General features: G+C 37.5%; 2 protein-coding genes and 1 long non-coding RNA gene across 8 annotated transcripts; 1 reads left to right on the plus strand and 2 right to left on the minus strand.

Moving 5' to 3' along the window:
* Positions 1 to 1,608: 1,608 nt before the first annotated feature.
* Positions 1,609 to 9,288, minus strand: LOC125704904 (polycomb complex protein BMI-1-like). 6 transcript variants are annotated; one of them, XM_048971081.1, is made up of 11 exons: positions 8,908 to 9,288; positions 8,715 to 8,729; positions 5,341 to 5,471; positions 5,067 to 5,163; positions 4,658 to 4,713; positions 4,514 to 4,564; positions 4,152 to 4,260; positions 3,894 to 3,939; positions 3,708 to 3,806; positions 3,242 to 3,322; positions 1,609 to 2,888 (listed from the first exon to the last, which is right to left on the minus strand). In XM_048971081.1, exons 3-11 carry the CDS (start codon positions 5,456 to 5,458, stop codon positions 2,565 to 2,567), a joined length of 981 nt encoding a protein of 326 aa, XP_048827038.1. In that variant the 5' UTR covers positions 5,459 to 5,471; positions 8,715 to 8,729; positions 8,908 to 9,288; the 3' UTR covers positions 1,609 to 2,564. The 6 variants fall into 6 exon arrangements, with proteins under 6 accessions (XP_048827038.1, XP_048827029.1, XP_048827022.1 ...); XM_048971072.1 differs by lacking the exon at positions 8,715 to 8,729; XM_048971065.1 differs by having other exon boundaries at positions 8,715 to 9,286.
* An 830-nt stretch (positions 9,289 to 10,118) lies between these two features.
* On the minus strand, positions 10,119 to 14,890 carry commd3 (COMM domain containing 3). Its single transcript, XM_048971168.1, has 8 exons — positions 14,707 to 14,890; positions 12,878 to 12,989; positions 12,734 to 12,797; positions 12,594 to 12,628; positions 12,226 to 12,286; positions 12,086 to 12,142; positions 11,935 to 11,994; positions 10,119 to 10,366 (listed from the first exon to the last, which is right to left on the minus strand). The coding sequence occupies exons 1-8, from the start codon at positions 14,843 to 14,845 to the stop codon at positions 10,307 to 10,309; spliced, it is 588 nt and encodes a 195-aa protein (XP_048827125.1). The 5' UTR covers positions 14,846 to 14,890; the 3' UTR covers positions 10,119 to 10,306.
* Positions 14,283 to 14,841, plus strand: LOC125704965 (uncharacterized). Its single transcript, XR_007381307.1, has 2 exons — positions 14,283 to 14,438; positions 14,633 to 14,841. It is a non-coding gene; the product is annotated as an uncharacterized LOC125704965 (long non-coding RNA).
* Positions 14,891 to 23,239: the final 8,349 nt, after the last annotated feature.

The raw sequence follows: 23,239 nt of genomic DNA on the forward strand, positions 1-23,239 counted from the left end.
ATATGTTACGGGAACGAATATAATTTTCGAGCAACCAATTAAGCTTTTCAAATTATATTTTAGGCAGCTTCCTTTCTTGTGTATTTTTTCTAGAATTTCCTAGAATTACATAGAAACAAAGGGGGAAATCGTGAATAAACCAATTTGAGAATAGGTGGGACCCTAATTCCAGACAGATAATAATCAAAAGGAAATAGCTAAGAGTGAGAAAGAAAAACGCGTCATGAATAAACATTATAAAAGATTGTTGGATTAAGTGAGCAGAGTTGCCGTTCAAAGACTTCTGATATGTATAGCTAACATTACAATTGTGTTTTTATGCGAGAAGCAATTGTACAAAGGTTTAAGCAAAGATATTCTGGTCTATTCCCACAATATCTTCTACATTTTCTTGATCCGATGATATAAAACATTATTTTTAACGCTAAGCGACCAACTCGTGTGTCTGAATTTGATTATACAGGGAAGATATACTAACCACCTTCACTCATACAAAAATTTTCTCGATTGTTGCATCAAGACCTATCTCAGAAAAATGTCTTTTGAAAAACAACACAACACCCATTCCAGTCACAAGATTTTTTTCGCCGCATGGAATACTATGCTGTCTTTGTCTTTTATCTTTTACATTTAAAAACAAAAGTGACACATCATTGGGGCAAAGGTGACATGTTGTCTTCCTCCTTAGCTATTTTTTTCCTAGAAAAAATGTTTATATATATCAAATGAATTTCAACAGAATGAATACATCACTTACTACATTCATAGAAATTATATTACTTTGTTTTCATTGCTGGCCTCGGGGGATTTAAATAAAACATTTATGAGATCTTAAGTTCAATGTTTTCAAGAAGAAATAGTTTTTTTGGAGTTTTAGAGTGTCTCAGTCCGTGAAAGGACTCGTTCTGTGTGTAGACTAAATAACGGTGAGGTTTGGTACAGTGATCACTGGAGCGATCATATAGAGGAATTATTGAGATATTGGTTCAGCAATATGCGCACCCTAAGGCGCATGCGCCGGCGTGGTAGCTGGTGCCTACAGTAAATTACGGGTAGCTCTATATATCACCAAACTTAACACTAGATCATTGCACAACTCGCAATGTGCCGCACTGCTGAATCAGGGAATCGGGTACAGTAGAGTTAATGCCGTAATCGGCCAGCTTTCGAGGTAGATTATAGCAGTCTGCTTTGTTCACTACTCCAAGGTCGCTAGGTAGGTGTACAACACAAAAAATCGATACCCTAATTTACATGTTAAATTGATATTACTTACATGTGTGCGAACTTGAATTCTACCTTAAGTTGCGGCCTTTAACGTGAATTATATATAACTTGGAACAACTTGTCATTCACCGCAAAAAATTCACACAGACCCCGTTTTACCAGCAGCAAGACAAGATCACTTGTATTTACGCCATAATGAGTGTCTATATAATCCGCTAAAACAGAAGGATCCGTGAGTAAGCAAGTCTTCGGACAGGTTGCCTGCGTTTTTTAGTCACTCAAACCCACTGACAGTGCATTTAACGAAAAAAAACGGCAATTCCAGAACATAAGGTGTGTCGAATACAAGTGAAGCGTCTGGCTAGTAGTAATAAAGTAATCGAAATGTAAAATGGTTTATTTTATACTGTGCAACAGTAACAATGCAATAGCTTTACATACAATCGATCAATACACATATGTAGAACACTGTGGAGACATCCAAACATTCCCTCTAGCATGAAATGATTTTTAAACTTTTACACAGAGGATTACACGCAGCAGACCTTCGTTCGTGATTCCTCTGTGTAAAAAGAAAAAGAAAAATTAAACAGTAGTAAATAGGGCTACGTAAATCCTAGACAATTACTCATTTCCGACCCAGCAACGTCGCTAGCTACGGTCCATCCACACGTGAGCGAAAGAATCGATTACCATTAAACTGAAACTACTGTAATCATTTACACGAATTAAAGCAATCTGAAATGTCTCCCTCCCCCCTTCAGCTAAAAGTACTTCGTACGCCCTTTATCATACCGCTTCTTAAAACGCTAGTTAATTTAACAGCTTTTAAACTCTTGTCCAGCCATACATATTCTTCAAGTGTCAAATATTATGTTATTTCTGAGTTTTCCAATGTTAGATATTGGGAATGTTTGCAATCTACGCTGCCTTCGTAGGTAAAAATATTTCCCGTCCGTTTATCCTGGAAAAAGGGTTTAAATAAACTTTAAAAAGACACCCAACACTGTCTAGTTAAACAGTCCAGAAGGCAAGGGGTCAGGGGGCGGAGGATCTACAAAGCCTTCTACCTAAATGGTTATATGATCGTTTTAACGCCTCTTCTATAAGCGTTACCTTGACCACATCCGAAATTCCCGATTGTATACTTCAGTATTGATCTTCGTTAAAATGCGAGAACGGTACCTCGGAGCCGTTCGTACATATACGATGTCCACTAACTTATAAAAACGTACACATACATAATTACAGTGACGTGATTAAAAAACAAAGCGTCTAGAATACAGCACATGTATAGAGCTGGGCGAATTGGCTTTGGTGGCACAGCCTTTGGGAAATCATCCTGTGGAGGAGCCAATGAGGTTGGCCTTGTGGACTTTGTTGGTGAAGGGCGACTGTAGGCTCTGGCTGGGTGCCTTTGTGGTACCGTTGACTGTGCTGGAGATGTGTGGGAAGTGGAGATGGTGGGACTGGACTGGAGTCGACGGGCTGGGCAGGGATGAGGACGTAGAGGGGACTCCCGTCGGACTGCTGGCTTGGTCACTTGCCGAGTCGCTCTCCATCTCAGACCGGCTGGTGCTATTCAGCCCCTCCTGGGAGTGGTCGAGTTTCAGCTTTTTGCAGTTGGGGCGTACTCTGTACTTCAGAGGTAAAGGTCCATTCTGCAAACACAAGTCATTTGCAAAGGTATATAATGGCCGGCAGAAATGTTTATCCCATTAAAAAACACAACCGAAAGTAACTTGTATCTCAGTTGGTTGTGAAAAAGTGAGCATTATCAAGATCCACTGAGGACAGATACAAAACACAACCACTTATTAAAACAAACTTCAAATCCCTTTACTTGAAATCCCTTTATCTTTCTATAAAAAAAAAAGATAAAAGCACTAAGCTAGCTGTACCTTAAACCTTAGTTATACCCCGTGGCAAAACAGTACCCTAACAAAACAAAGCAGACTCCCAAAATAGGCATTTCACTAAATATTATACAAAATGGTCAGTTTAAATATCTTACCCTCCTCCAAGTGTAGATGTAGGCAATGTCCATTAATGTATAGTAATCTTTTAGTGGTTCATCTTCATACATGACTTCAATCTAAATTATGGAGAGATTCACCCACATTCACCAAGGCTGCTATAAGTTGTGCTTATTTTCCAATAATTACACATAAATACAACAATGTTTACTCTTTACACATCACAGAAACATTTAAACAGAGTAATCAATACAATGTGTCGTTTTTTTTTTTTCTTTCAAAACGCACAAAAAAATAGCAAGATTTTTTGGTCTGTCCCAGAAATTAACTTCATTCCCCACATTAATTTCATCCTACAGCAGTAAACATTATCTCTGAATAATGAAGCAATTTCACGTTATTTGAATAAAACCAAATTACAAATTTGGCGAAGCATGTAGTGTACTGCTAGGGTCTCGGTCACTTAAGACAGCAGAAACCCTCCTGATATTTAAAATAGCTTGCCTGAAACGTGGATGGAATATCCATTTTGCTTCTTAGGAATTTCCTCAAATGCATGACTGTCATGGCAGCAGGACACTGGAGATACCGCTTGTTATTCACCTGCAAAGCATCAAGTGTCGCATTAAAGACGAACAGCAGCAAGAATGTCACGTGTTTTTTCCCTCCATGCCAACATATGATTCATACCTCCTCTTTTGTTCTCCCTTCTTCTGTACTCTCTTGTTTTTCTGCCCTGTCACACACAAGGGGAAAAAAACACCATAAACACCTTAGCAACAAATTACAGGCACAAACGCATTGAAGCTCAATGCTACATTTGTTACTACTGCCTCTCATTATAAATATGCAATATTTCTAGAACAAATATATCTGCGGAAATACAATAAATGACCATCATATTAGTTCCCAGAATGACAAATACAAAGAATCGTAATGCTTGGTTACTTGTTCTGCTCAAAGAATTCGATGGAAAGACTGATTATCTCATCATCTGTAATTATTCTCTTGTCCTCGTCTGCCACCTCTCCTCGGTCTTCATTTGATCCATTAGCAGCTTTGAACGAAAAAAAAGAGCACAATTAAAATATGTTCTTTAAAACCTCTTGCCTGTAATAAATACTGATTATCCGAGTGACGTCAATATACTGGGTCATCAGCAAAAGTGGAGTTCTTGTACTTGACAGTATTAAAGACAGAACAAGTACAAGGACCTTTCAACTTTCAGTTATTACTCCTTTCGTCACTAATACTCCTGTTATTCAATCAAGGGAAGCGCTGTGAGCTTTATCTGGCAAAGAGAACATTACCATCTACAGAGGGATGTTCTGCATAGAAATCTCTCCTTCGCTTCATCTCATCTGCAGAAACATGCAAAGGTTCCCCAGTTAAACTTTCCCTCAGAGTATAAATCAAACACAGAACGCTAACTATACATTGAAGGCTGCACTTACTTTTGAACAGACCAGGCACCAACTTGTACACAATGTCCTGTAGGGTCTTATCAGACCTACGATGAAGAGATTATGCATCTATTCCATTACATATGAATGAGTAACACTTCCATTACATGCATCTGCATTGTTAACTTTGCAACAACTTGCTGTGTTTTATGGGAAAACAGATTTTAAACTTCACTTCCTCACTTAACATAAATAATTGTCTAGTGGAAAAAAAAGAAATGCTCTAGACTTAGGGTTATACCTTTTTTTTTTTTTTTAACTAAATAAGTTTTGGCACTCAAGCATATACTTGAAGGATCATTTAAAATGTATACAAAAAGGCATGCACGAATTTTCTTAAAAGCAAAAGACACAGCATTAAAAACTATTTGTGATGCAAAAAGAAATTTTGAAAGGTTACCTAATATTTAGAAGTGGTTTGGTTTTGTGAACCTGAACATCACAAATCGGGCAGTATTTGCTGGTTTCCAGATAGCGGACGATGCACATTTTACAGACTGGATCCATTTTGGGAAGAAATGATAGATGAGGTGGTAAATGGTTATGCAAAGACATTTTCTTAAGACTGATTACAATGACCCCAACATTAAATCTGAATGAAAAGATAGTTTAGCATCTTTGTATAAATCATAAAAGCTATCTTTAGGGGCTTACTGGGTAAATTTGGTACTTACATGAATGCAAACATTCAACTATGGTGGTCGCATCAATGAAATATCCACCACACAACACACACATCAAGTGTGGGTTTAGGTCTGTGATTTTAATTCTTGTTGTTCGATGCATCCTCATGAAAATCAAAGTCCTGTGTGGAGGTGAAATAATTAGATAGAACAGCTTTTACATAGATGTTGCATTAGCTCAAATTAAATCCACCGGTCCTAGAAGAACAGGCAAATTTCCTAAACAGATTTACAATTTTATTGTCATAGTACAACAGTAAGGTGTATTACATTTAGCATACATGCATTCCATAAAGCAGAAAGAGCTTTGCAAAAAGTATTCATGCACTCCATAAATTCATGCACTCTTTACCAAGTCAACAAAAGCAAAATCAGATGTCAAGCTACAGCTATAGGTCAGACTACAGCTAATTCAGCAGCTCTGGCGGCTGCCTATTTGCACACTCTTCTACCTAATCAGGTGTTTCAGGGTATATGTTCCGTCACATGTACAATGAGCAATGAAATTTCATCTCAGTATATGACCTACGCCTGACATAACAGACAACAATAAAGATACGTTGACTTGACTTTTGACTGACTAAAACGAGAAAGGAAAAAAAATACATTCGTGCCATTTGAAGATCGCAGAGTTACTTCGCTATGATCGGCGACATCCTTACTGTTGCTATAGCAACTTGGTTTATACTTGGCACCCTGCCCTTTACTGCAAACCGAGCCGTGGTTCGTACGGATGCCCATAAAACCGGACCCACAAACGGACAAACCGCCTCGACCGGACGCTACCCGAACCAGTGTCCAAAACTGCCGCTGTCCTCCACAATAGGCACCATGATTAGCGAACCGATCCCATCTAGCCAAGGGAGGTCCAGTCCAAGACGCTCTACAGCGGCTTTGTGTACGTCGCCACTGCTCAACATTTCGCGTTTAGTCACAATATACGTATTTTAGGAACACAACAAGTACATTCAAACAAAAACCATACGACACAGATAATGTAGCATAAAATATGAATGCCGAAGCGCCAGATTGTCTAATACAACCTAGAACTGTATAATTATTAGGCTACGATCGGTGCAGCTTACATCCGAAAAAAACACATTTCCCTCATTACAGACACACAAAACGTTATAAGGAACACATAACAGAGAACCACGACAAGATTTACTCTTAATTGAAACGAGCAGTGCAGCTGACGTCGTCTCAAAAAATTAACACATTACCGCAGGCTCCCCATTAACCGCCAGGCTGAAATTGTTACCATGTAGGATCTGAGCCTCACGCTGCCCGCATACATTTAACCGACCCGCCGCTTTTCAAAAGGCGTTTAAAATGATCGGCTTATTTAGAGCCGCCAGTCTTGTTTTATACAATTTTTAAAAGTAGGCTGTACGCACCGTAAGCCTTCAGTAACAATCTGAAACATGTGTACGTACGTACTGCGCCACCGGCTGTACATCCATTCATTGCTACGCAGCAAAAGCTTTATATCACCACACCAAAAAAAATATACATATGCAGCACTGAATACACCAGGTACACAGACTTAATTTAGTTACCATGTAAACTAGTCCGTTTTAAGGCTTTTTAAATACAGTTCCTAAAACTCCTATATTCTAGGATTTCCATGCAGTCTTGCATATCCAAAAGTCTTTTACTCCATCAGCCGATTTAGTGTCCTATCCGATGTTTACACAACTTTCAGTGCATCTCTACCTACACAAACAATGCATTTGTTGCCGTGACACACCATTCCAATAATGAATCTGGTAGTTTTTGACCAATCGGAAAGACTCAAGATAACTGTTAGTCTTGTGAATCCTAGAAATAAATCTATACAATGAAGGGTGATCTCAAGCATGGAGATATTTTAACTTCCATTCCAGATATAACAAACACGCATACCTTGTTGCCCGAATAGGAACATGAAAGTGGAAAGCATACCACCTCATAATTCCACAAAAAAAATAATAATAACGCAGTCCTATAAATGTCTAATGAACTAATGCCTTTCCACATCATCGGTAAAACCTGACAGCTATTGTCACTATCTTCGAACCCTAGACAGTTATCAAGCCATTACGAATGCACGCAGATTCAGCTTTCTGAAACTTAAAATCGTTTGCTCATCATCTCTGCCACTCCTGTTTGGAATAATGTCAATCACAACGCAAAACATTACAAAATAACGTAAAAATGGGGCGGTTGCAGAAACCACAAAAGCCCGCGTAGTTCTGACTGCTGAAAACCATTGCCGATGGAAACACAGTCGCGAAAAGGGTCCAGCTGACAACTTTTAGGCTACACCGTTCTTAGACGCCTTTTTACCGTGCAAGCGATTGCACAATGCATGATTATTAGTGGCGTTCAGGTCATTTGGGACCCCCCATAAATAATTTAAGATGAACAACATGGGGGCGCCTAATACGTGAACTGATCATTTCTCATGACTGAAGTAAAACTGCGAGTGCAGCTTTGTCCATTGCAAACCATGCAAGCAAACGCTCGCTAATAGTCAATAACAGTAAAGCAGAGATAAGCGTACTACTGGACATCAATGCAATGGAAAAACAAGCTTTAATGAAAATAAAAGCGCACACACGATAATGCATCTTATTCCGCATCTAATCTGTGAATTGATTTAATTCTGGAGGCTTGCAGCTGTCGGCCCCATGTTTACTCCCAAAACAGTTCAGAAAACCGTAAAAAACTAGCTATACTAATGGTCACCCAAATATTTGCAACACCAACAATCTAACCAGTTTCAGTACATGACAGTTAAAAATCCTAACACCAAATGCATGTAGGCTACTTAACGTCTTGGATCATGATCATACAGATCCTTGGGTTACCACGCGACAATTTAAGTTAATAAAATCAAAGTCTGACAACCTCTGATTAATATAATGATTTTACCGAATTCCTAACATCATGTAGATCCCATACGTATAAATTGACAGCTATATATTAAGATCTAGATATGATAAGAACTGTTTGTTCGGGTGCTTTTAAAAACGCTTGACGCATTTTGCTCTTAATTTAACGCGATCTCCGACTTTATTCACTGTCTAAACAACTAAAAAAGAACAATAAGACAAAATCAACACGATAGACCGATAGCCTAAATGTTCGTTTTTGTGATCCGATCGGCTAGGAACCACGTTGATTAAGTTTGTTAAAGAAAAGAACTAAATTTAAAGCACTGTGCGTAGCAAACTTGAGTCCGAGCGGTGTGCTTGAAACACTGTCAGAGCCTCGCATCTTACAGATACCGTCTCCTGTTTAAGGCAGAAAATATGGGAAGCATTCACGCGACTCTTGCATTATTCATCTGTCGGTAAGAAAAGATTTCGCATAACACTTACCCATAAAGAAAACGGCTGTGTAGTGAAAGGAGACACGGATAGACAATGAAAGTTAGAAGTCGATCAGCAGAATATGAACATGAGCCAAGCGGCCATCTTGAAAAGAGCTGCAGCCGCTGTCAATTGCAATAAGCGCAAGGCAACCCCGAGCTCATTTTAGTTACGAAAAACCGTGTTTTTCTACAGCTCCCACCTTCTGCAAGGGGAATGCAAGCGTTTTCTGAAGATCCCAGTAATGTCTGTCCCAGTTAAGAGATCACTCCCCTTCGCTGGCCCGATCTGAATTTTACTTCTTTGGAAAAAAAAGCAATGCTGGTGATTCAGTGGAAACTGACACTGTCCCCAAAATGGCTTGTAGTTCGACCGCCCCGCTCAGTCACGTGGTCTCATTCCTTAAGGGTGGCCTGGGAATTAGTGTCGGTGTAATCAAAGGTCATCAATCTTCAATTCTTAAATAAATAAATAAACAAATACTTGAATCCTCCCGCCGTCCCTGCCACTGGATTGCTGTATATCGGCTAATGGTTAGATTTCGATAGCACCCGTGGCACCTTCAATGGAGTAGTCTAGACAATAGAATGGGCGCTTTTAATGTCTGGAAAGGTTGCATGTCTACCTCGACGAGCAAAGCTGAGCAAAGTACTCCCCTTGCAATGTGCACCGCCTCCTACGAAAAATCTGCCACTCGTGTTAATTTAACCAATAAATACAATATGCTGTATCGTGCTTTACTTCGCGCACGGCTGCATGCGCTATTCAGGTTGTGATCACTGGCTTGTTTTAAAATGTGGGTGAGTAACGGAGTACGTGGCTATCCTGCCTGATGTGCAGCAGCCTGAGGTCGCATGTTTCGTTCGTCACGTTTGTGTACGAGGCTCAGATCCTACGACTGCGTCACGAAGACTGTAAACTTAAGCTTAACGCAAGGCTTTCAATACTACTTCTATGAGAATGCGCCTTACAAGTCTGCGTAGTGTTATCCTACAACTCTTTACTCAAGATCTTTCAATAAAAATCAAAAGTTATGGAGAGAATGATATTCAGAGTGACCGCAAGTGTCAGCTCAGATTTTTTTTAGTGCTGGAAAACAATTCATTTATTTGGAATTTAAAAAACGTTCGTAAGATGATCTCCCGAAATAAATGTGGTCAAACGTCAATTTTAATTCATGTCACATTGGTCGTTTATATCAGACGGTATCTATTCATTCAGGCCTACTTTTACTTTATAAAGGTACATTATTGTGAATGAATAATGTATTTCACGTGTGACACAAGTGTATTGTTTCAGGGCAGTGTTCAACTTAGGTGTAGGATTATGCAGACGGAAAGACGGTATTCGTACATTCCGACAAAATTTTACCTACATGTAATTGAGACACTGAGGCACATAAAACAAGAGACGTAAAACCAAGCGTATTTTATTGCTTTACAAAGTTATCTGTCCAAACCATTTATCATAAACTGATAATAGATGTGGTTTGTTGGCAGAAAAAAACAACGAAGTCTGGTCGGCTGAACTTCAGTGGCAGATAGTGGTCAGGCGCCAAGCCAGAATTCACTAGTGCTTCCCTGGGTGCGTCCGTCCTGCCTTTACAGCTGTGTTGCCTTCTCGAGGCTCTTGGCCGCGTCCTTCATTTTTCCCACTAGATCCTGTATACATAAAAATAAAGACGTGTGTCCAAACCACAAAAAAACGTAAAACACAATATACAGTCTGCAATTATGATTACGCATGTGGTATCACCGGCCAAATGCATGCGTCATTACCAAGATAAGGTAAATATTACTTATTTCATCAAGGGTGGAATATCCAGTAATTAAAGTCATACCTGTACGGGGTTTTGCATAAACATTACAGTGATTTTATACATTTTATTGTTTTCAAAGGTCCATTGTCAATTTCCACGTCTCAGTAAGTTGTGGTTGACCAACATCGACAGAATATTAACTGAACAACCAGAGCTAAGTATACATCAACAACACATAAAAAATACGAAAAGCAGTAAAAATGCGCATTCCTTATGGACGGGAAATGTGAATCATTGAGAAATTTCATCACAATATAAAAACGAACTATGCAAATTTGTAAAAAATATTTAACTAAAAACGACCCATGCTTTGCCACTTACTGAACTTGCATTACCATGGCGAAAGTTACACACCAATAGAAATCAATTAAATTCAAAGAAAATAAAATCGCGTTTTATTTTGTAATTTGTAATTTGAGAAAATATGACTTTAGTTTAGCATAATGATACCTCCAGAAAAAACAAGCGGCAAAGATTTGGGTATAAATATAAAACCTAAACACTACGACGGACCTGGAGGAGCTCATGCAGTAAAATGCGGTATATCTTAAGATCTTAGTTGATTTGATGATATTCAGCCCACTTACCAGTTATTTTGTACATGCGTCCCAATATTCCAGTGATTTACCAAAAATGTGAAATGTCCACAAATACAATCATATGACTTCCCGATAGCTTACAGCTGTTTCATGAGCAAAACTCTGTTTTTTTGTTTAAAAAAATGCATAACAACGGAGGTTTACTAATAGGCCGAAATAAAACAAATACCCGAACATTTTTTTTCGCGAAATTAATCGAGTTCTCAATTTAACTGGAACAGCTTTTAAAATTAAGGAACACTTAAGTTACCGTGAGCAAACAGGCTTTTCAAAAATATTTTAATTTCTACAGCTCACAGTACACACTACGATCATACAAAATGATCTCACAAACTATAAGTACTGAATGCTATTTTATATTACATTTAAAACTAGTAAGATCAAAGGCTAAGTCAGGCATGACCTTGCTGTATAAGTTCTGGATTGCTGAGAAAAAAAAAAAAGATATTTTGTTATTTAAATCTTATTCCTTTTCCTATTCCAGGAAAATATACAACCAAATAACCAAACTTCATACTGGCCAAAGAAAAAGCAAGAAATTAAAATCACTTATTTAAACTTAGTAAATGGTTCAGGTACTTTGTGCAACAATTTAGAAAGGTTATACAAATGCATGACTGGAGAAACAGACAATGTGTAACCACTCTCAGAAGTGTACTCAAATGAAACATGTATTTTCTAATAAAAACTTTTATTAAAGTTCTCTTGTACTCAATAATTAAAAAAAAAAAAAGCTAAACATGATTTTATCATCAGGAAAAACATTTCTGGCTGCACAGGCTTCATTCCTTGAGGCTCATTAAGCTCATACCTGAAGCTGTTCCATGGTACAGCTGAAATTCACTTCCTCCGCTGAGCTGGAGCCACAGTTCTGTAAAAGTCAGAGAGTCAGAAACGGTCACATCAGCAAGCAGACAGCTGTAAACGATAAGTCTTATAGAACACGAGCGGGAACGCCGTACCTCAGTGCTGAGGGTGATCAGATACGAAGGCTGATTGACCTTGTGCAGGTGACTATTCTGGGGGGGGGGGGGGACAAAACGTTATTCAAGCTCAACTTATAGCTTAAATATTACGTTATTTAATTTTTTGTTCGAAATACCTTTATTTGATACTCCAAGCGCCATGAAGCATCACTTATATGTGGCAAGCTTCTGCCTATGCTAAAGTATAAACATGTCAATATGGGGGGGGGGGGGGGACACTAAATGTATTATTTTAAAAACATCATTCTTAGACTAATGAGCAATGGAATTTTAAGCCTAACAGAACTTCCACAATGTTTTTGAAGTTTTAATTACAAATGAAGAATAGAGTGTAATTACACAGTTGCTCTGACCATAACACCATAAGTGTTACGAAAATTACAGCAATCACATTTACATTTACTTATTTTTAGGGACACTTTTGTCTAAAGCGACCTGTGCAAATTGTACAGTGGCATTAGCACGATCAGAACCTGGAAGTCACCTGGATAAAACGTTTTCCAAATCCTTTTTGTGTTTCTAGAAGATAAAATTAGAGAAAATGCATATCACGAAGTTAGAAATTCAGTGTTGTGCATCATTTAGACAAAACACCGTGATTTCCCTTCATAAAAGGCCCCACACCTGGAATAAACGGCAGAAAGTGTCTATCCTCTCAGGGTCAAACCTAATATCTTCAAGACAGGTGCTGTAAAAAAATGCAAACAAAGTGAATTGGTGTCTTTTTTTAGCTTAATATATTTCTGGCATTGGGAAAAGCTACATTACCATATTGTAGATCTGTCGGCATTCTGCTTGACACATTCCAGTATGCAGGTGGCAACCGCGCTATGGCAGTGTTTCACAACTGTTTGCTCGATATGTTTCAATTCGTTATTATCTACAATAAAAAAGGAAAGAAATAAGCATAAGTTCTTCGTCCGTTGGAAACAAAATAGCAAAATCTCACTAAGTTCCAAACAGCCGATAGCAAATACTTTTGTTGAATTATGGTTTCACCCGGCATCATAAAAATTTATTTTTTATACCGTAAATAAGGTACATGATTTAAGTATACGCTCCCTTCTCCAAGGCACATTTACCTAATTATTTAAATTTAAATTAATAAATGCGTTTTCGTCACTGCCCGTAATAACCATGTGAATTTCAATCGGTGAAGTTATGCTTCCACATTTTTAAACATTCATTCACCAGCCAACCAGTATGTTAGATATCTCCGGTGTATTTTCAATTTTTCTAACACTCCTGTTCTAATGTGTAAGATCAGTGTGATTAGTGAATGAACCCAAGACACTTTAGGTGGCTGCTTTGAAAAGTGGTCCAACATAAATGTTTGGTTCATATCCATTCTTCCAAAATCGACTGACTATACGGACGTTGTTCAGGTCTGACCGTGCAAACCGTGAAAGGTCATGGAAGCGCAGAAAGGATGCTGCGAATTACGGTGCTGGGAAGCGTCTGTAAGCAGCCGAAGTATTGGAGGAGCCTTGCAGTTGAAATCGTCTCGATGTGTGACTTCTTCGCTACATTTTTTTTTACCGTTATTAATTTTTAAATGCCACATCATGTAAATGAATACATGTTGTTAACCTCAAAGTACTTCATTTATTTGGTTGCTTATTTATTCGCCCTTTTCACAAATCAATTGACAAAACATGCACTATGCGAAGAAGCAGTCATGGACACTACTGTCTGTACAAATAAGCCAGTTCCTGTGAGCCTTAATTTGTTATATGTACGCTAGAACGGTCTGTTTGCTCGGCGAATGGACAATGCAAACAAGACTCTTTTCCAAATGCAAAAATCCAGTTCATACTCTAGCTGGAGAAAAACCGACAGTTCATATAGCCTTTTTATACATTATATTCATAAACATTCTACAGGAAAAAATATAGATATAAAATATGCTTTTAACAATATTATTTCGTAGTCTATTATAGGCATTATTCAGGATTCCTTTATGTTTAACTTAATTCGCTATTGGTTTAAACACGGCACATCAGAAGAAGCATCCTTTACACTTGTCCATTACAGAAAAACGACAGGGCATTTAAATTGGGTTACAACAGTTATTCCATAAAAGCCCCGGCTACTATAGTGATAAGTTCTTTGTTAACGCGGCTTAAAAAGGCACGTTCTGACATCGTGACGTAGCCAGTCCCCTTGGCAGCACGCGGAAGTGCTTCTCGGAAACAAAGGACTAGCAGCTAGCGGACGGATAGTTACGCTCAGGCATCGAAATGCTGAAGTTATGCACGTTAATTGATAAGCAGTTGTTGCGTTACGTCTACACTGAATAACACGATCTTCACCTTTAAACGTGTAAGCGGTAAGATCCTTGCTTATTTTAAGTCGGAAAGAAAAATCGATTATCTTAGGCTATACCACAACAGCTTGCACGAAAAAACAAGGCCTCGTTCTTGCAATGAAAAGACGCCGATTTTGTTCGAATAATTCTTTTTTCGGTGCGGCTGTAAATTCAATTCAACACGAGTTGAGTTAATAACGTATTTATCTTGTAAGGTTCTTTTCTTCACGTGTGAATAGAGACCGGAAATCCCCACACACAAAGGCTATGGGTACAGCGAGGTGCTCACCTAAAACTGTGTCGTCAGAACTGGAGAGCAGTAAGCTGCGGAAAGCCACTTCTATCATAACCGCAAATGCTTTGTCGTTAAAACATCCCGAATCTGCCAAGTATTGAAGACCTTCTTGCACAAACTCCGACAGCTCCATCGCAACTGAAAATTGACCTTCAACACCATATCACGTGATAGACGATCAGCTGATCTTGTTGAGTGGGGAAAAAGCAGTTTTCAGCTTTAAGGGTGCGTGCGTGGAAAGGGGAATACGGCCCATGATTTTTTTATTCTTCTAGACGAATGCAGCTAGACTGTTTTGTCACTGACAAATGTAAATCTGCTGTAAAATAAATTAAGAAGTGATTTATATTTCGTAGGTTATAAGAAGGATTCTTGGTGGTTATTTGTAGAATATGATTATAGCCTGCAAGGCATGTGGTTTTTAATATATTTTTTTTTGTAAATGGTTTTAAATATATAATTTATTATGAAACCTAGTTACTTTATGTCAAGAGCAGTACTATCTGCTAAGGTCTAAATTTTAAATGGACCACAGAAAATGAATCCCTAATTAACCATGTTGAGAATAACATCTATAGCAGAAATAAAGAACTATTCCACATTCACTCATTGAACGAGAATGCAGTTGAAAAGAATTCTGCACATCTCAATGTAGATCTCAGACCATAGTTAACTGAACTACCTTGATGTCGGTTTGGAGAGTGTGAATGGATAATTGTAACCCTGTCTGCTGGAAGTGAAATAAACATTGTCCAATCCCTTATTGCATTGTGTACAAAAGAAAATTCTGGAACAGCTGTACTATCAGTTTATAATTAGCACGTCCACTGTTTTTGCTGTACATGTAGCAAAAATATTTAACATATTTAATGTAGACTACACATGTTATTCTATTGGTTTAAATGATTTATTTCCACATTTGCTTTCTTGGTGACTAGTTTTGGTACCTACAGTATCAAAAGTACCAATTTGTACCTTTGAGGGTGCAATTACTTGTCCCTGGGGTTGTACCATCAAGGGTCTGTCAGCTGTACCCTAGCTGTAAGTAAATGTACCTTTTAAGGTACAGAAATGGATCCTGAGGAACATTAATGAATTAATGTTGTTTGTACCTTGGGGAACAAACCTGTATCTGAACTTGTACCCATTTTTCTGAGAGTATAGCAAAGGTTTTGAAAATGCTGACTTTTTGAAACGGGAAGCGTTATGTCGTCTAAACATAAAATTTAAATAGACCTCCCCTCCCCCCAGCAAAACCTAGAAAAAACCTGAAAATATTTTACAATACTTGCTGTACATCATAGACGCCTAGCTTTTGTATGACAGTATAGTGTCAGGAAAAAATCCAATTTGTACCTTTGTCACAGGGCGGTATCTTCAAGGGTCTGCTAATTGTACCCTATAGCCGTAGGTAAATGTGCCTTTTAAGATACAGAAATGGTCAATGAGGAACATAAGAAATTTACAAAAGAGAGGAGGACATTAGGCCCATCAAGCTCATTTGGGGAGAACTTAACTAATAGCTCAGAGTTATTAAAATCGTATCCATCTCTGATTTAAAGGAACCTAAGGTTTTAGCTTGCGCTACACTAGCAGGAAGACTATTCCATATTTGTGTACCATTATGGGTAGATTCATGTTGATGGTACCTTGGAGATGTTCCTCAGAGTCCATTTCTGTATCTCAAATTAGATTTAAAGGTAAATTTATCTACAGGCACACTGTCAGGGAAAACTGAGAATAGCCCTGGTAGAGGTTTGTTCCCCAATATACAAACAATATTAATGTATCCCCAATGGTACAAATGAATTCTCCAGAGTCCGCTTCTGTACCTAAAATTAGACTAAAAGGTACATTTCCCTACAGCTAAGGTACAAATGGCAGACCATTGAGGGTGCGGCCCCTGTGACAAGTAATTGTTCCCTCAAAGGAACAAATTTGTACTATTTTCCTGACAGTGATAGGAGTCTTGCTAATCAGAGTACTGACTCTGTCCTACTCAAAGCAAACTTTCATTTAAGGTATGTGCGACGTATTTTACGTCATTGAGAAATAGGTTTCGTTTTCACTATTCATTCCGAACATTTAGTTTAATATTTAAATGTCATATGGCATATGTTTCATGGCATATTTTTCATATAAGAAACATCGATACAGAGTTTCCCTAAAACTCTTTGCCTAATTTGAATATGGTCGTCATCACAATCAACACTCAGTAATTCAACCCAAATTGTTCTGGAAACTTTTAAATTACTAGGTATAATACACGTACCAAACGGAATGAACTGCTGTTGACAATTTCGGAACAATGCTAATTGTATAAAGCAAAAATTTCGTTCTTTGATTTACAAGAGCATCGACTTGGCATTGGTAAGAAAATGTAAATGGGTCCGCAAAATCAGCGCCAAGATACCTTAATGTATAGAACTACGAAATGTCCACAGAATTAAACATCTATCTGCGCCATTTAAAGGGTCAATTAGTACATGTCACATGTATCAAAAGCACATAAAAGCGATGATAAATTACGCACAGAATAACCCTCCATTTTAGAATGAAATGAATATAGGCGGTTAGGCTTATTTTCGCGTAAATGAAACTAGTTGGCGGTTCAGCTGTTTTGAATCTTCGAAGAGGCCGCGAACTCCCCTCGTTCATTAATCGTATACCAGCAGAGTCCGGGCGGGTATAGGGCGTTTCTATTAGGGTTATATACCCGCGCTCAGGAGAGAATCCGCGCAAGCATTTTATTGTAATGTAGTAGATTTCTTATGTTTCACTTGAAAAATATTGATATTGCTATTGAATTTTCAAAGTCACGTCAAAATCAAAGAAAACTTTATTGTCATTCAGACTATACAATTCGAGAGTGCATAGTAGAACGCAATTGCGTTTCTCCTGGAAACCATTTTTCCTCCTGGCATACCAGGTTTTCCTTCTACGTCTAAAGTAATTATTAAAACTGATTGCATTAGGTTTTAGGATAGTAGATTTATCAACCTGTCTCACGGGAGAAGCGATTTTTGTCTATAAACAAAAATCAACGAATATTAAAATATAGTCTACATTTTATGAGTTGCGACGACTTTCTTTTTAATAGCCTACTGAAATGGCTCAACTAGCCAGAATTAAGGCAGTATTGTATTATTTAACAATGATCACGGTTCGTTTCTCATTGACCTCTTATATTCGATTCTCCTCCGGCGGCAATGCACCATTCCATTGTAGGAAAATGTGACACTTTTTTAGCCGGTGCAAACTTAACTAGTTAACTACCGATGTTAAATGATAAACAATAAGTTGTAACTGAGCACATTATGTCGCACTGACTTTTTGACCTGTTCTGTAGTACTAAATTAGTCAAATGTTATAAATTCGCATGGATAATTAACGTGAAATAAATGTGTTACAGAGCAATTGAACAAATATATTTGTGGAAGATTCATTATACGTTTTCTTCCATTCTGCTTTAAGCTTAGGCCCATCTGGACTTGAGTATAAAAAATATGAAGACCGACAGGGGATTTTATGTAAAATAGTAGTTGGGTTAAATTGACCATTTAACCTTTGTGTTAGTAACAGCCAATAACCAAATCTGTTACTGACCCACCCCTACTTTGTTTTTACATGTCTGACTTAAATTGATTGATTCTGGTAGGTCTTTTAAGGTAGTGTGTGTGTGTGTGTGTGTGTGTGTGTGTGTGCATATGTGTGTGTGTGCATGTGTGTGTGTGTGTGTGTGTGCATGTGTATGTGTGTGTGTGTGTGTGTGAAAACACGTTTCATTTGGAGAAGTATAACTATAAGCAACTAAGCAACTGCTAAGAAGAGTTACGTAAAAGTAAAGCAAGATCTATCTATCTATCTATCTATCTATCTATCTATCTATCAGTTTATTATTTGTTTGCTAGCTTGCTTTATTATTTAATTTAATTTAATTGATTTATGGCTACTGCATCACTTAACCAGAGAATTTGGGCAAAACGGTTCAGTGATTTTCAAGAAAAATTGCTGTAATTTTGGATTTTGTTAGTTAATCAGACACGCTGTCATAAACATTGACTATTAGTTTTCCCTTTCTGGAGAATTGGAGTATTAAATATTCTTACCAGCCGGAAATATATTTCGGGGAATCGGTCCTTATACGTAACCCCCACGGTAGATTTCGGGGGGGCGTTGGTGGTAGGGGGGGAAAGCAGTAATTTTATCACCGAACTATGTCACGCACTTGACAGTTAGATGTGAACTCACAACGGAAAGATTCCAAACGTAAATTGGCACATAAACAATGTAAAATATTATTTTCATTTATGTGGGGAAGATGCAGTTCGTGATAATTTTGCAAATCTATTTTAGTATAAGAAAAGAAGAGAGAAAGATATTTACGTTGGCGTTCAGAAGCGCACGAATATGCTTACATGTAATATTTTATTAAATTAAAAAGTTAAACTGAAGTGCTGCAATCATCGTGGACTGTATTGAAACTGGTTGCACTCATTGCATTTAAATCTGTGTATATATTGTACTTCGAACATATACTTCGAACATATACTTTAGCGGGTAAGCTGTATAAAATGGATGGTTGCATGGATGGCTTGACTGGAATGATATGATAGCTTTTGCCGCTGCAATGTAACGTGGAACTATTCTTGGCAGTTTGTTTTTGGGCAAGACGTTTTTGCTTCAGTTGTAAATAATTGACCCACTTTATAAAACAAACTGCCCCGCTTTACTCCCCAACAATATCTCAGCAAACAGCCACTTGCTCTTGGTAGATTTCCAAGATTGCATGCATTCAGGCATCGCTGAAACAAAGAAATATTCGAAAGACGTGGAATTATAAGTAGAAATGCTATTATAGCGCAAATTGAGATAATGAACCACGTTTCATGACGTACATCGCAATCACCCTAGCTTACATTTATATGTAGGCTACTTGTGTACTTTATTATTTATTTCATTGAAAACCTTTAATTTATTAACGCCATACTAACGACGTCGTATCATTTCCAAACTAAATCTTTTAAGCATGGAGTATATACGCAACTGATTCATTAACTGGGTGCGTGGCGTCTCACTGAGAGATATAAGTTAATCGGTATTTATGTGTATGAGGGACTGACATGAATATAGCCTCATTGTGGTGAAGTTCTTACACCGATTTTCGCTGCGATTTTAAAATCTTTCAACACTACTAACCATTTCGAGAAACGCCCCTCAAACGTTATCAACCCATTAGCTCCAGTTTTTTCCAGTATAGCCAATTTTATTATGTATCATCTCCATTCTGTTTTTTATAAACTATATTCCAATAGTTCTGAACAACTGCCATATAACATTCTCTCACTTTTGCAAGATAAATGATATGTTTATCGTTTTGGTACATATAGGAAGATGGGATTCATATTAAAGAGGAAAACATATCCTCTAATTGTATTCTGATAGATTTAAAAAAGGCCGTTAAATAGCTTTTCTGCGTTGGCATATTAGTTAAAATCGATGAATTCTACAGCTGATTACTAAATTATTATTTCAGCATCCTGAAGATTAAATACCGCATAATATCCGTCCTAGTTATATAGTAATTGATATCCATTGCACACTTTAACGTATACATATTACTTGGGTGTTGCCTGTATTTGGCCAAGAATGTAGTGAATAAAGAAATTTATGATCTAATGTATGTTTTATAACATATTTTCGTACATTTTGTAATATAGGCCTAGCAGAATTTAACTTATTAATGTCCCCAGGATATTAACGGTCCGATTTCCATATGCGATGCTTGAATTATGCAATTTGGCTTGAATAATTATGTTTTATATGTGACTACACATTTTTAATGGAATTAATTAGATTGGTAAACATTGTCTTAATAGCCTAGTGGAGTATTATAGTTTTATAATCTAAATGTTATTACTAAGTCTTCGTTTTGGCGGACACTGTTTAAAGTGCTAAGAACTCAACTAAAACTAAATTAAAATTAAGCAATGCCACGCACAAATTTGCGAAGCAAATCTTTTTACTTAAGAGCCATTAAAACCTTTCGCTTAACCCGAAAATAAGCGGCAAATCTACAAGGAACATGAACATGAGGGCAATAGCTTGCCCTCGGAAAGCGTGAAACGAGGGCAGAGATTATGGGATGCGGTCGCGAACGCATTGTATGCGCTTCTCCTTAGTATAGTTTTCGCTTAAATGAGGCACATGAGAAGACAATGATCTAAATATCAATTTCACAGTTCTATTAACAGTTGCACCCTGAAACAACGGCATACAATAGCCTACATTAAATACGGCAGTATTATTGAATTGATAATTAAATTATCTTAAGAAATTGAACGACCTTCCCTCTCTGGTTGGTCATCTAATCAATTATCAAATACTTTATGTTTTAAAATTAATTTCTAGGGGCACAATACACCTATTCGTCCACCAGTAAACATGTGCGACTAAGGTAGCGGCCATCTTGGGTATGCAAATACTGCTTTCAAATGCGTATTCGACAAAATGGAAGAGAAGAGCGTTTGCAGCTTCTCATTTCCCTCAGTCTAATGACGCATCACAATAAGCAAGTCATGGTCACTGTGACTCTTTCTAAGCTTCACGATTTCGAACATTTTAATAAAAACTGAATTAGGTTATTTGTCGAAATACAAGGGAACGAATGCTATTATCTTTTCGAGGCGCATGTATAAGAAAATATACCAGTAACCTGTATTAATATACCTTTTATATGTATAATGATGCAAATGACTACAACCATTTTTAAAGTTTTAAGTTGGAACAAGTTATGCTTATTGTTATATAAAATATAGATTCAGGTTATAAAATGTTTTTTTGTTTCAAATTAAATAAAGAACATGCCTATAGCCATAACACATCCCTGAAAGATATTTAACCCAAAAACACAGTACAAACAGCGGCAGTTTGGACAAAAAACGAAAAACGAAACCTTTTGATTTTACTTTGAGACTCCTCGTTGTGATTGTTTTATTGCCCTATGAAAACCAGTTTTGTGTCAAGAAACTGTTTCTTTGCAATGTGATAATCGCCAGACAGAAAGATTGACACAAATATTATGAAAATTAGCCCACTCCATGATTAGATCGAAGGTGTTGTTTTGGTTAACGCCCAACGTAGTTTTTCCCTTTAAGCCGTATAACATAGCACTGGTGTCACGTATTTACCATTTAGGGTTCATGAGTTAAAGCCTCTTAAATATGATTAACCTGTCATGCCTGACTGGGAACAGATGACATATCTTAGATAGCTTGGCTACGACATTATTGGTTTTCACAGTCAGTTCGATTGCATACATTTTTCATAAATCATTTCCGATTCACAAACATTTAAATTAGTAATAATATCGATAGAACGTAACCATTTTTTTTAAAAAAGGTCATCATCATTATCAATGTAATATAATTAGAAGAAGGAGAGATAATTATTATTTTCCTTCTTCTGAACTTGGGTTCCCGCGATAGATTAAGTTTAGGGATTAATGAGTTGGGGCGCGAGAAGTACGAGCACTTCTCGAAAGGGTTTGTAATAATAACTTTAATTGCGTATTTCGTAACTATGCCCTTGCTAGAGGTTACCAGAAAGCATCGTCAATGGATGATTAAAGAATAAACAGCGAAACTGGTAATCATTTAGGCGATCATTTACAAGAATCGCCGCAGCTGTATTTTCCCATAACCATTACATATATAAAAGTGTTTACTCAAAAAAATTGTTTTTTATACTGGCATCCGACATAGGGTGGCCCAGTCCTTTTCCGGGAATAGGTTCCAGGATTTGCGTACACTGATCACTTTTCAGAATGGAAATTAAGAGGTTATATGTCGGGGTTATATTCTTAGGCTGGTTTTCGTCTGTCAATTCGCTTCATAAGTCGTTAGCGCAGCAAAGACGGCGGGGATTTAAACCAGGGACGAATAGCTGTCAGACACCCAATTTAACCATCAAATCGATACGCAGTATTATATTGTACTATATATCCTTCAAGCAACTGGATGCGCATATTTCTGGATGCGCATTCTGGATGCGCATATTTATGACGTTTCATATGGTGTGTCCGCCAATTTAAGGTAGGGCAGGCAAAAATGAAAAATGAGCGGACAGGGTTGCACCTTAATTAATGACGATGGATTAGGTGTCAGATTAGCCATGAAACGTTTTGAGGCATTTGTGAATTAATTGATATTATGACGATACGATGTTTTCATTAAACTCACCCCTGGTGACTATACTCATCACTAGCCTAGAAAGTATTGCTTACATGAGCCTGTATACATTCATTATGACTAATACATACCAGTGCAGATGCTCAAAACCCATCTGAAACCAATTAACAAGATGTACTGGAATTTCCACTAGGGCATGTTCCTTGCGTGAATTAAATCATTGAAATAAATTCTTACTTAAGGGAAAAAAACCTCAGTAGTTCTATATAATATCGTCTCAAATGTCCAGTCAACGGCAGAAGATTTCTTTCCCCCTATAATATATCGAGGGAGGCTTG

This window comes from Brienomyrus brachyistius, chromosome 1 (assembly GCF_023856365.1).
Source record: "Brienomyrus brachyistius isolate T26 chromosome 1, BBRACH_0.4, whole genome shotgun sequence".
In the NCBI taxonomy this organism is placed as follows: Eukaryota; Metazoa; Chordata; class Actinopteri; order Osteoglossiformes; family Mormyridae; genus Brienomyrus; species Brienomyrus brachyistius.

Bases quoted from the DNA above. Each gene is read 5' to 3' on its own strand.
- LOC125704904 (XM_048971050.1), bottom strand. From the start codon at position 7,301: ATGAGGTGGTATGCTTTCCACTTTCATGTTCCTATTCGGGCAACAAG. The intron at 5,164-5,340 runs GTAAGTACCAAA...AAATGGATCCAG, and splicing joins AGTTGAATGTTTGCATTCAT to TCTGTAAAATGTGCATCGTC. The intron at 3,323-3,707 runs GCAAGCTATTTT...TCCATAATTTAG, and splicing joins ATATTCCATCCACGTTTCAG to ATTGAAGTCATGTATGAAGA.
- commd3 (XM_048971168.1), bottom strand. From the start codon at position 14,845: ATGGAGCTGTCGGAGTTTGTGCAAGAAGGTCTTCAATACTTGGCAGAT. The intron at 11,995-12,085 runs GTACGGCGTTCC...TGACTTTTACAG, and splicing joins TGATCACCCTCAGCACTGAG to AACTGTGGCTCCAGCTCAGC. The intron at 10,367-11,934 runs GTATGAGCTTAA...TTATGTATACAG, and splicing joins GTACCATGGAACAGCTTCAG to GATCTAGTGGGAAAAATGAA.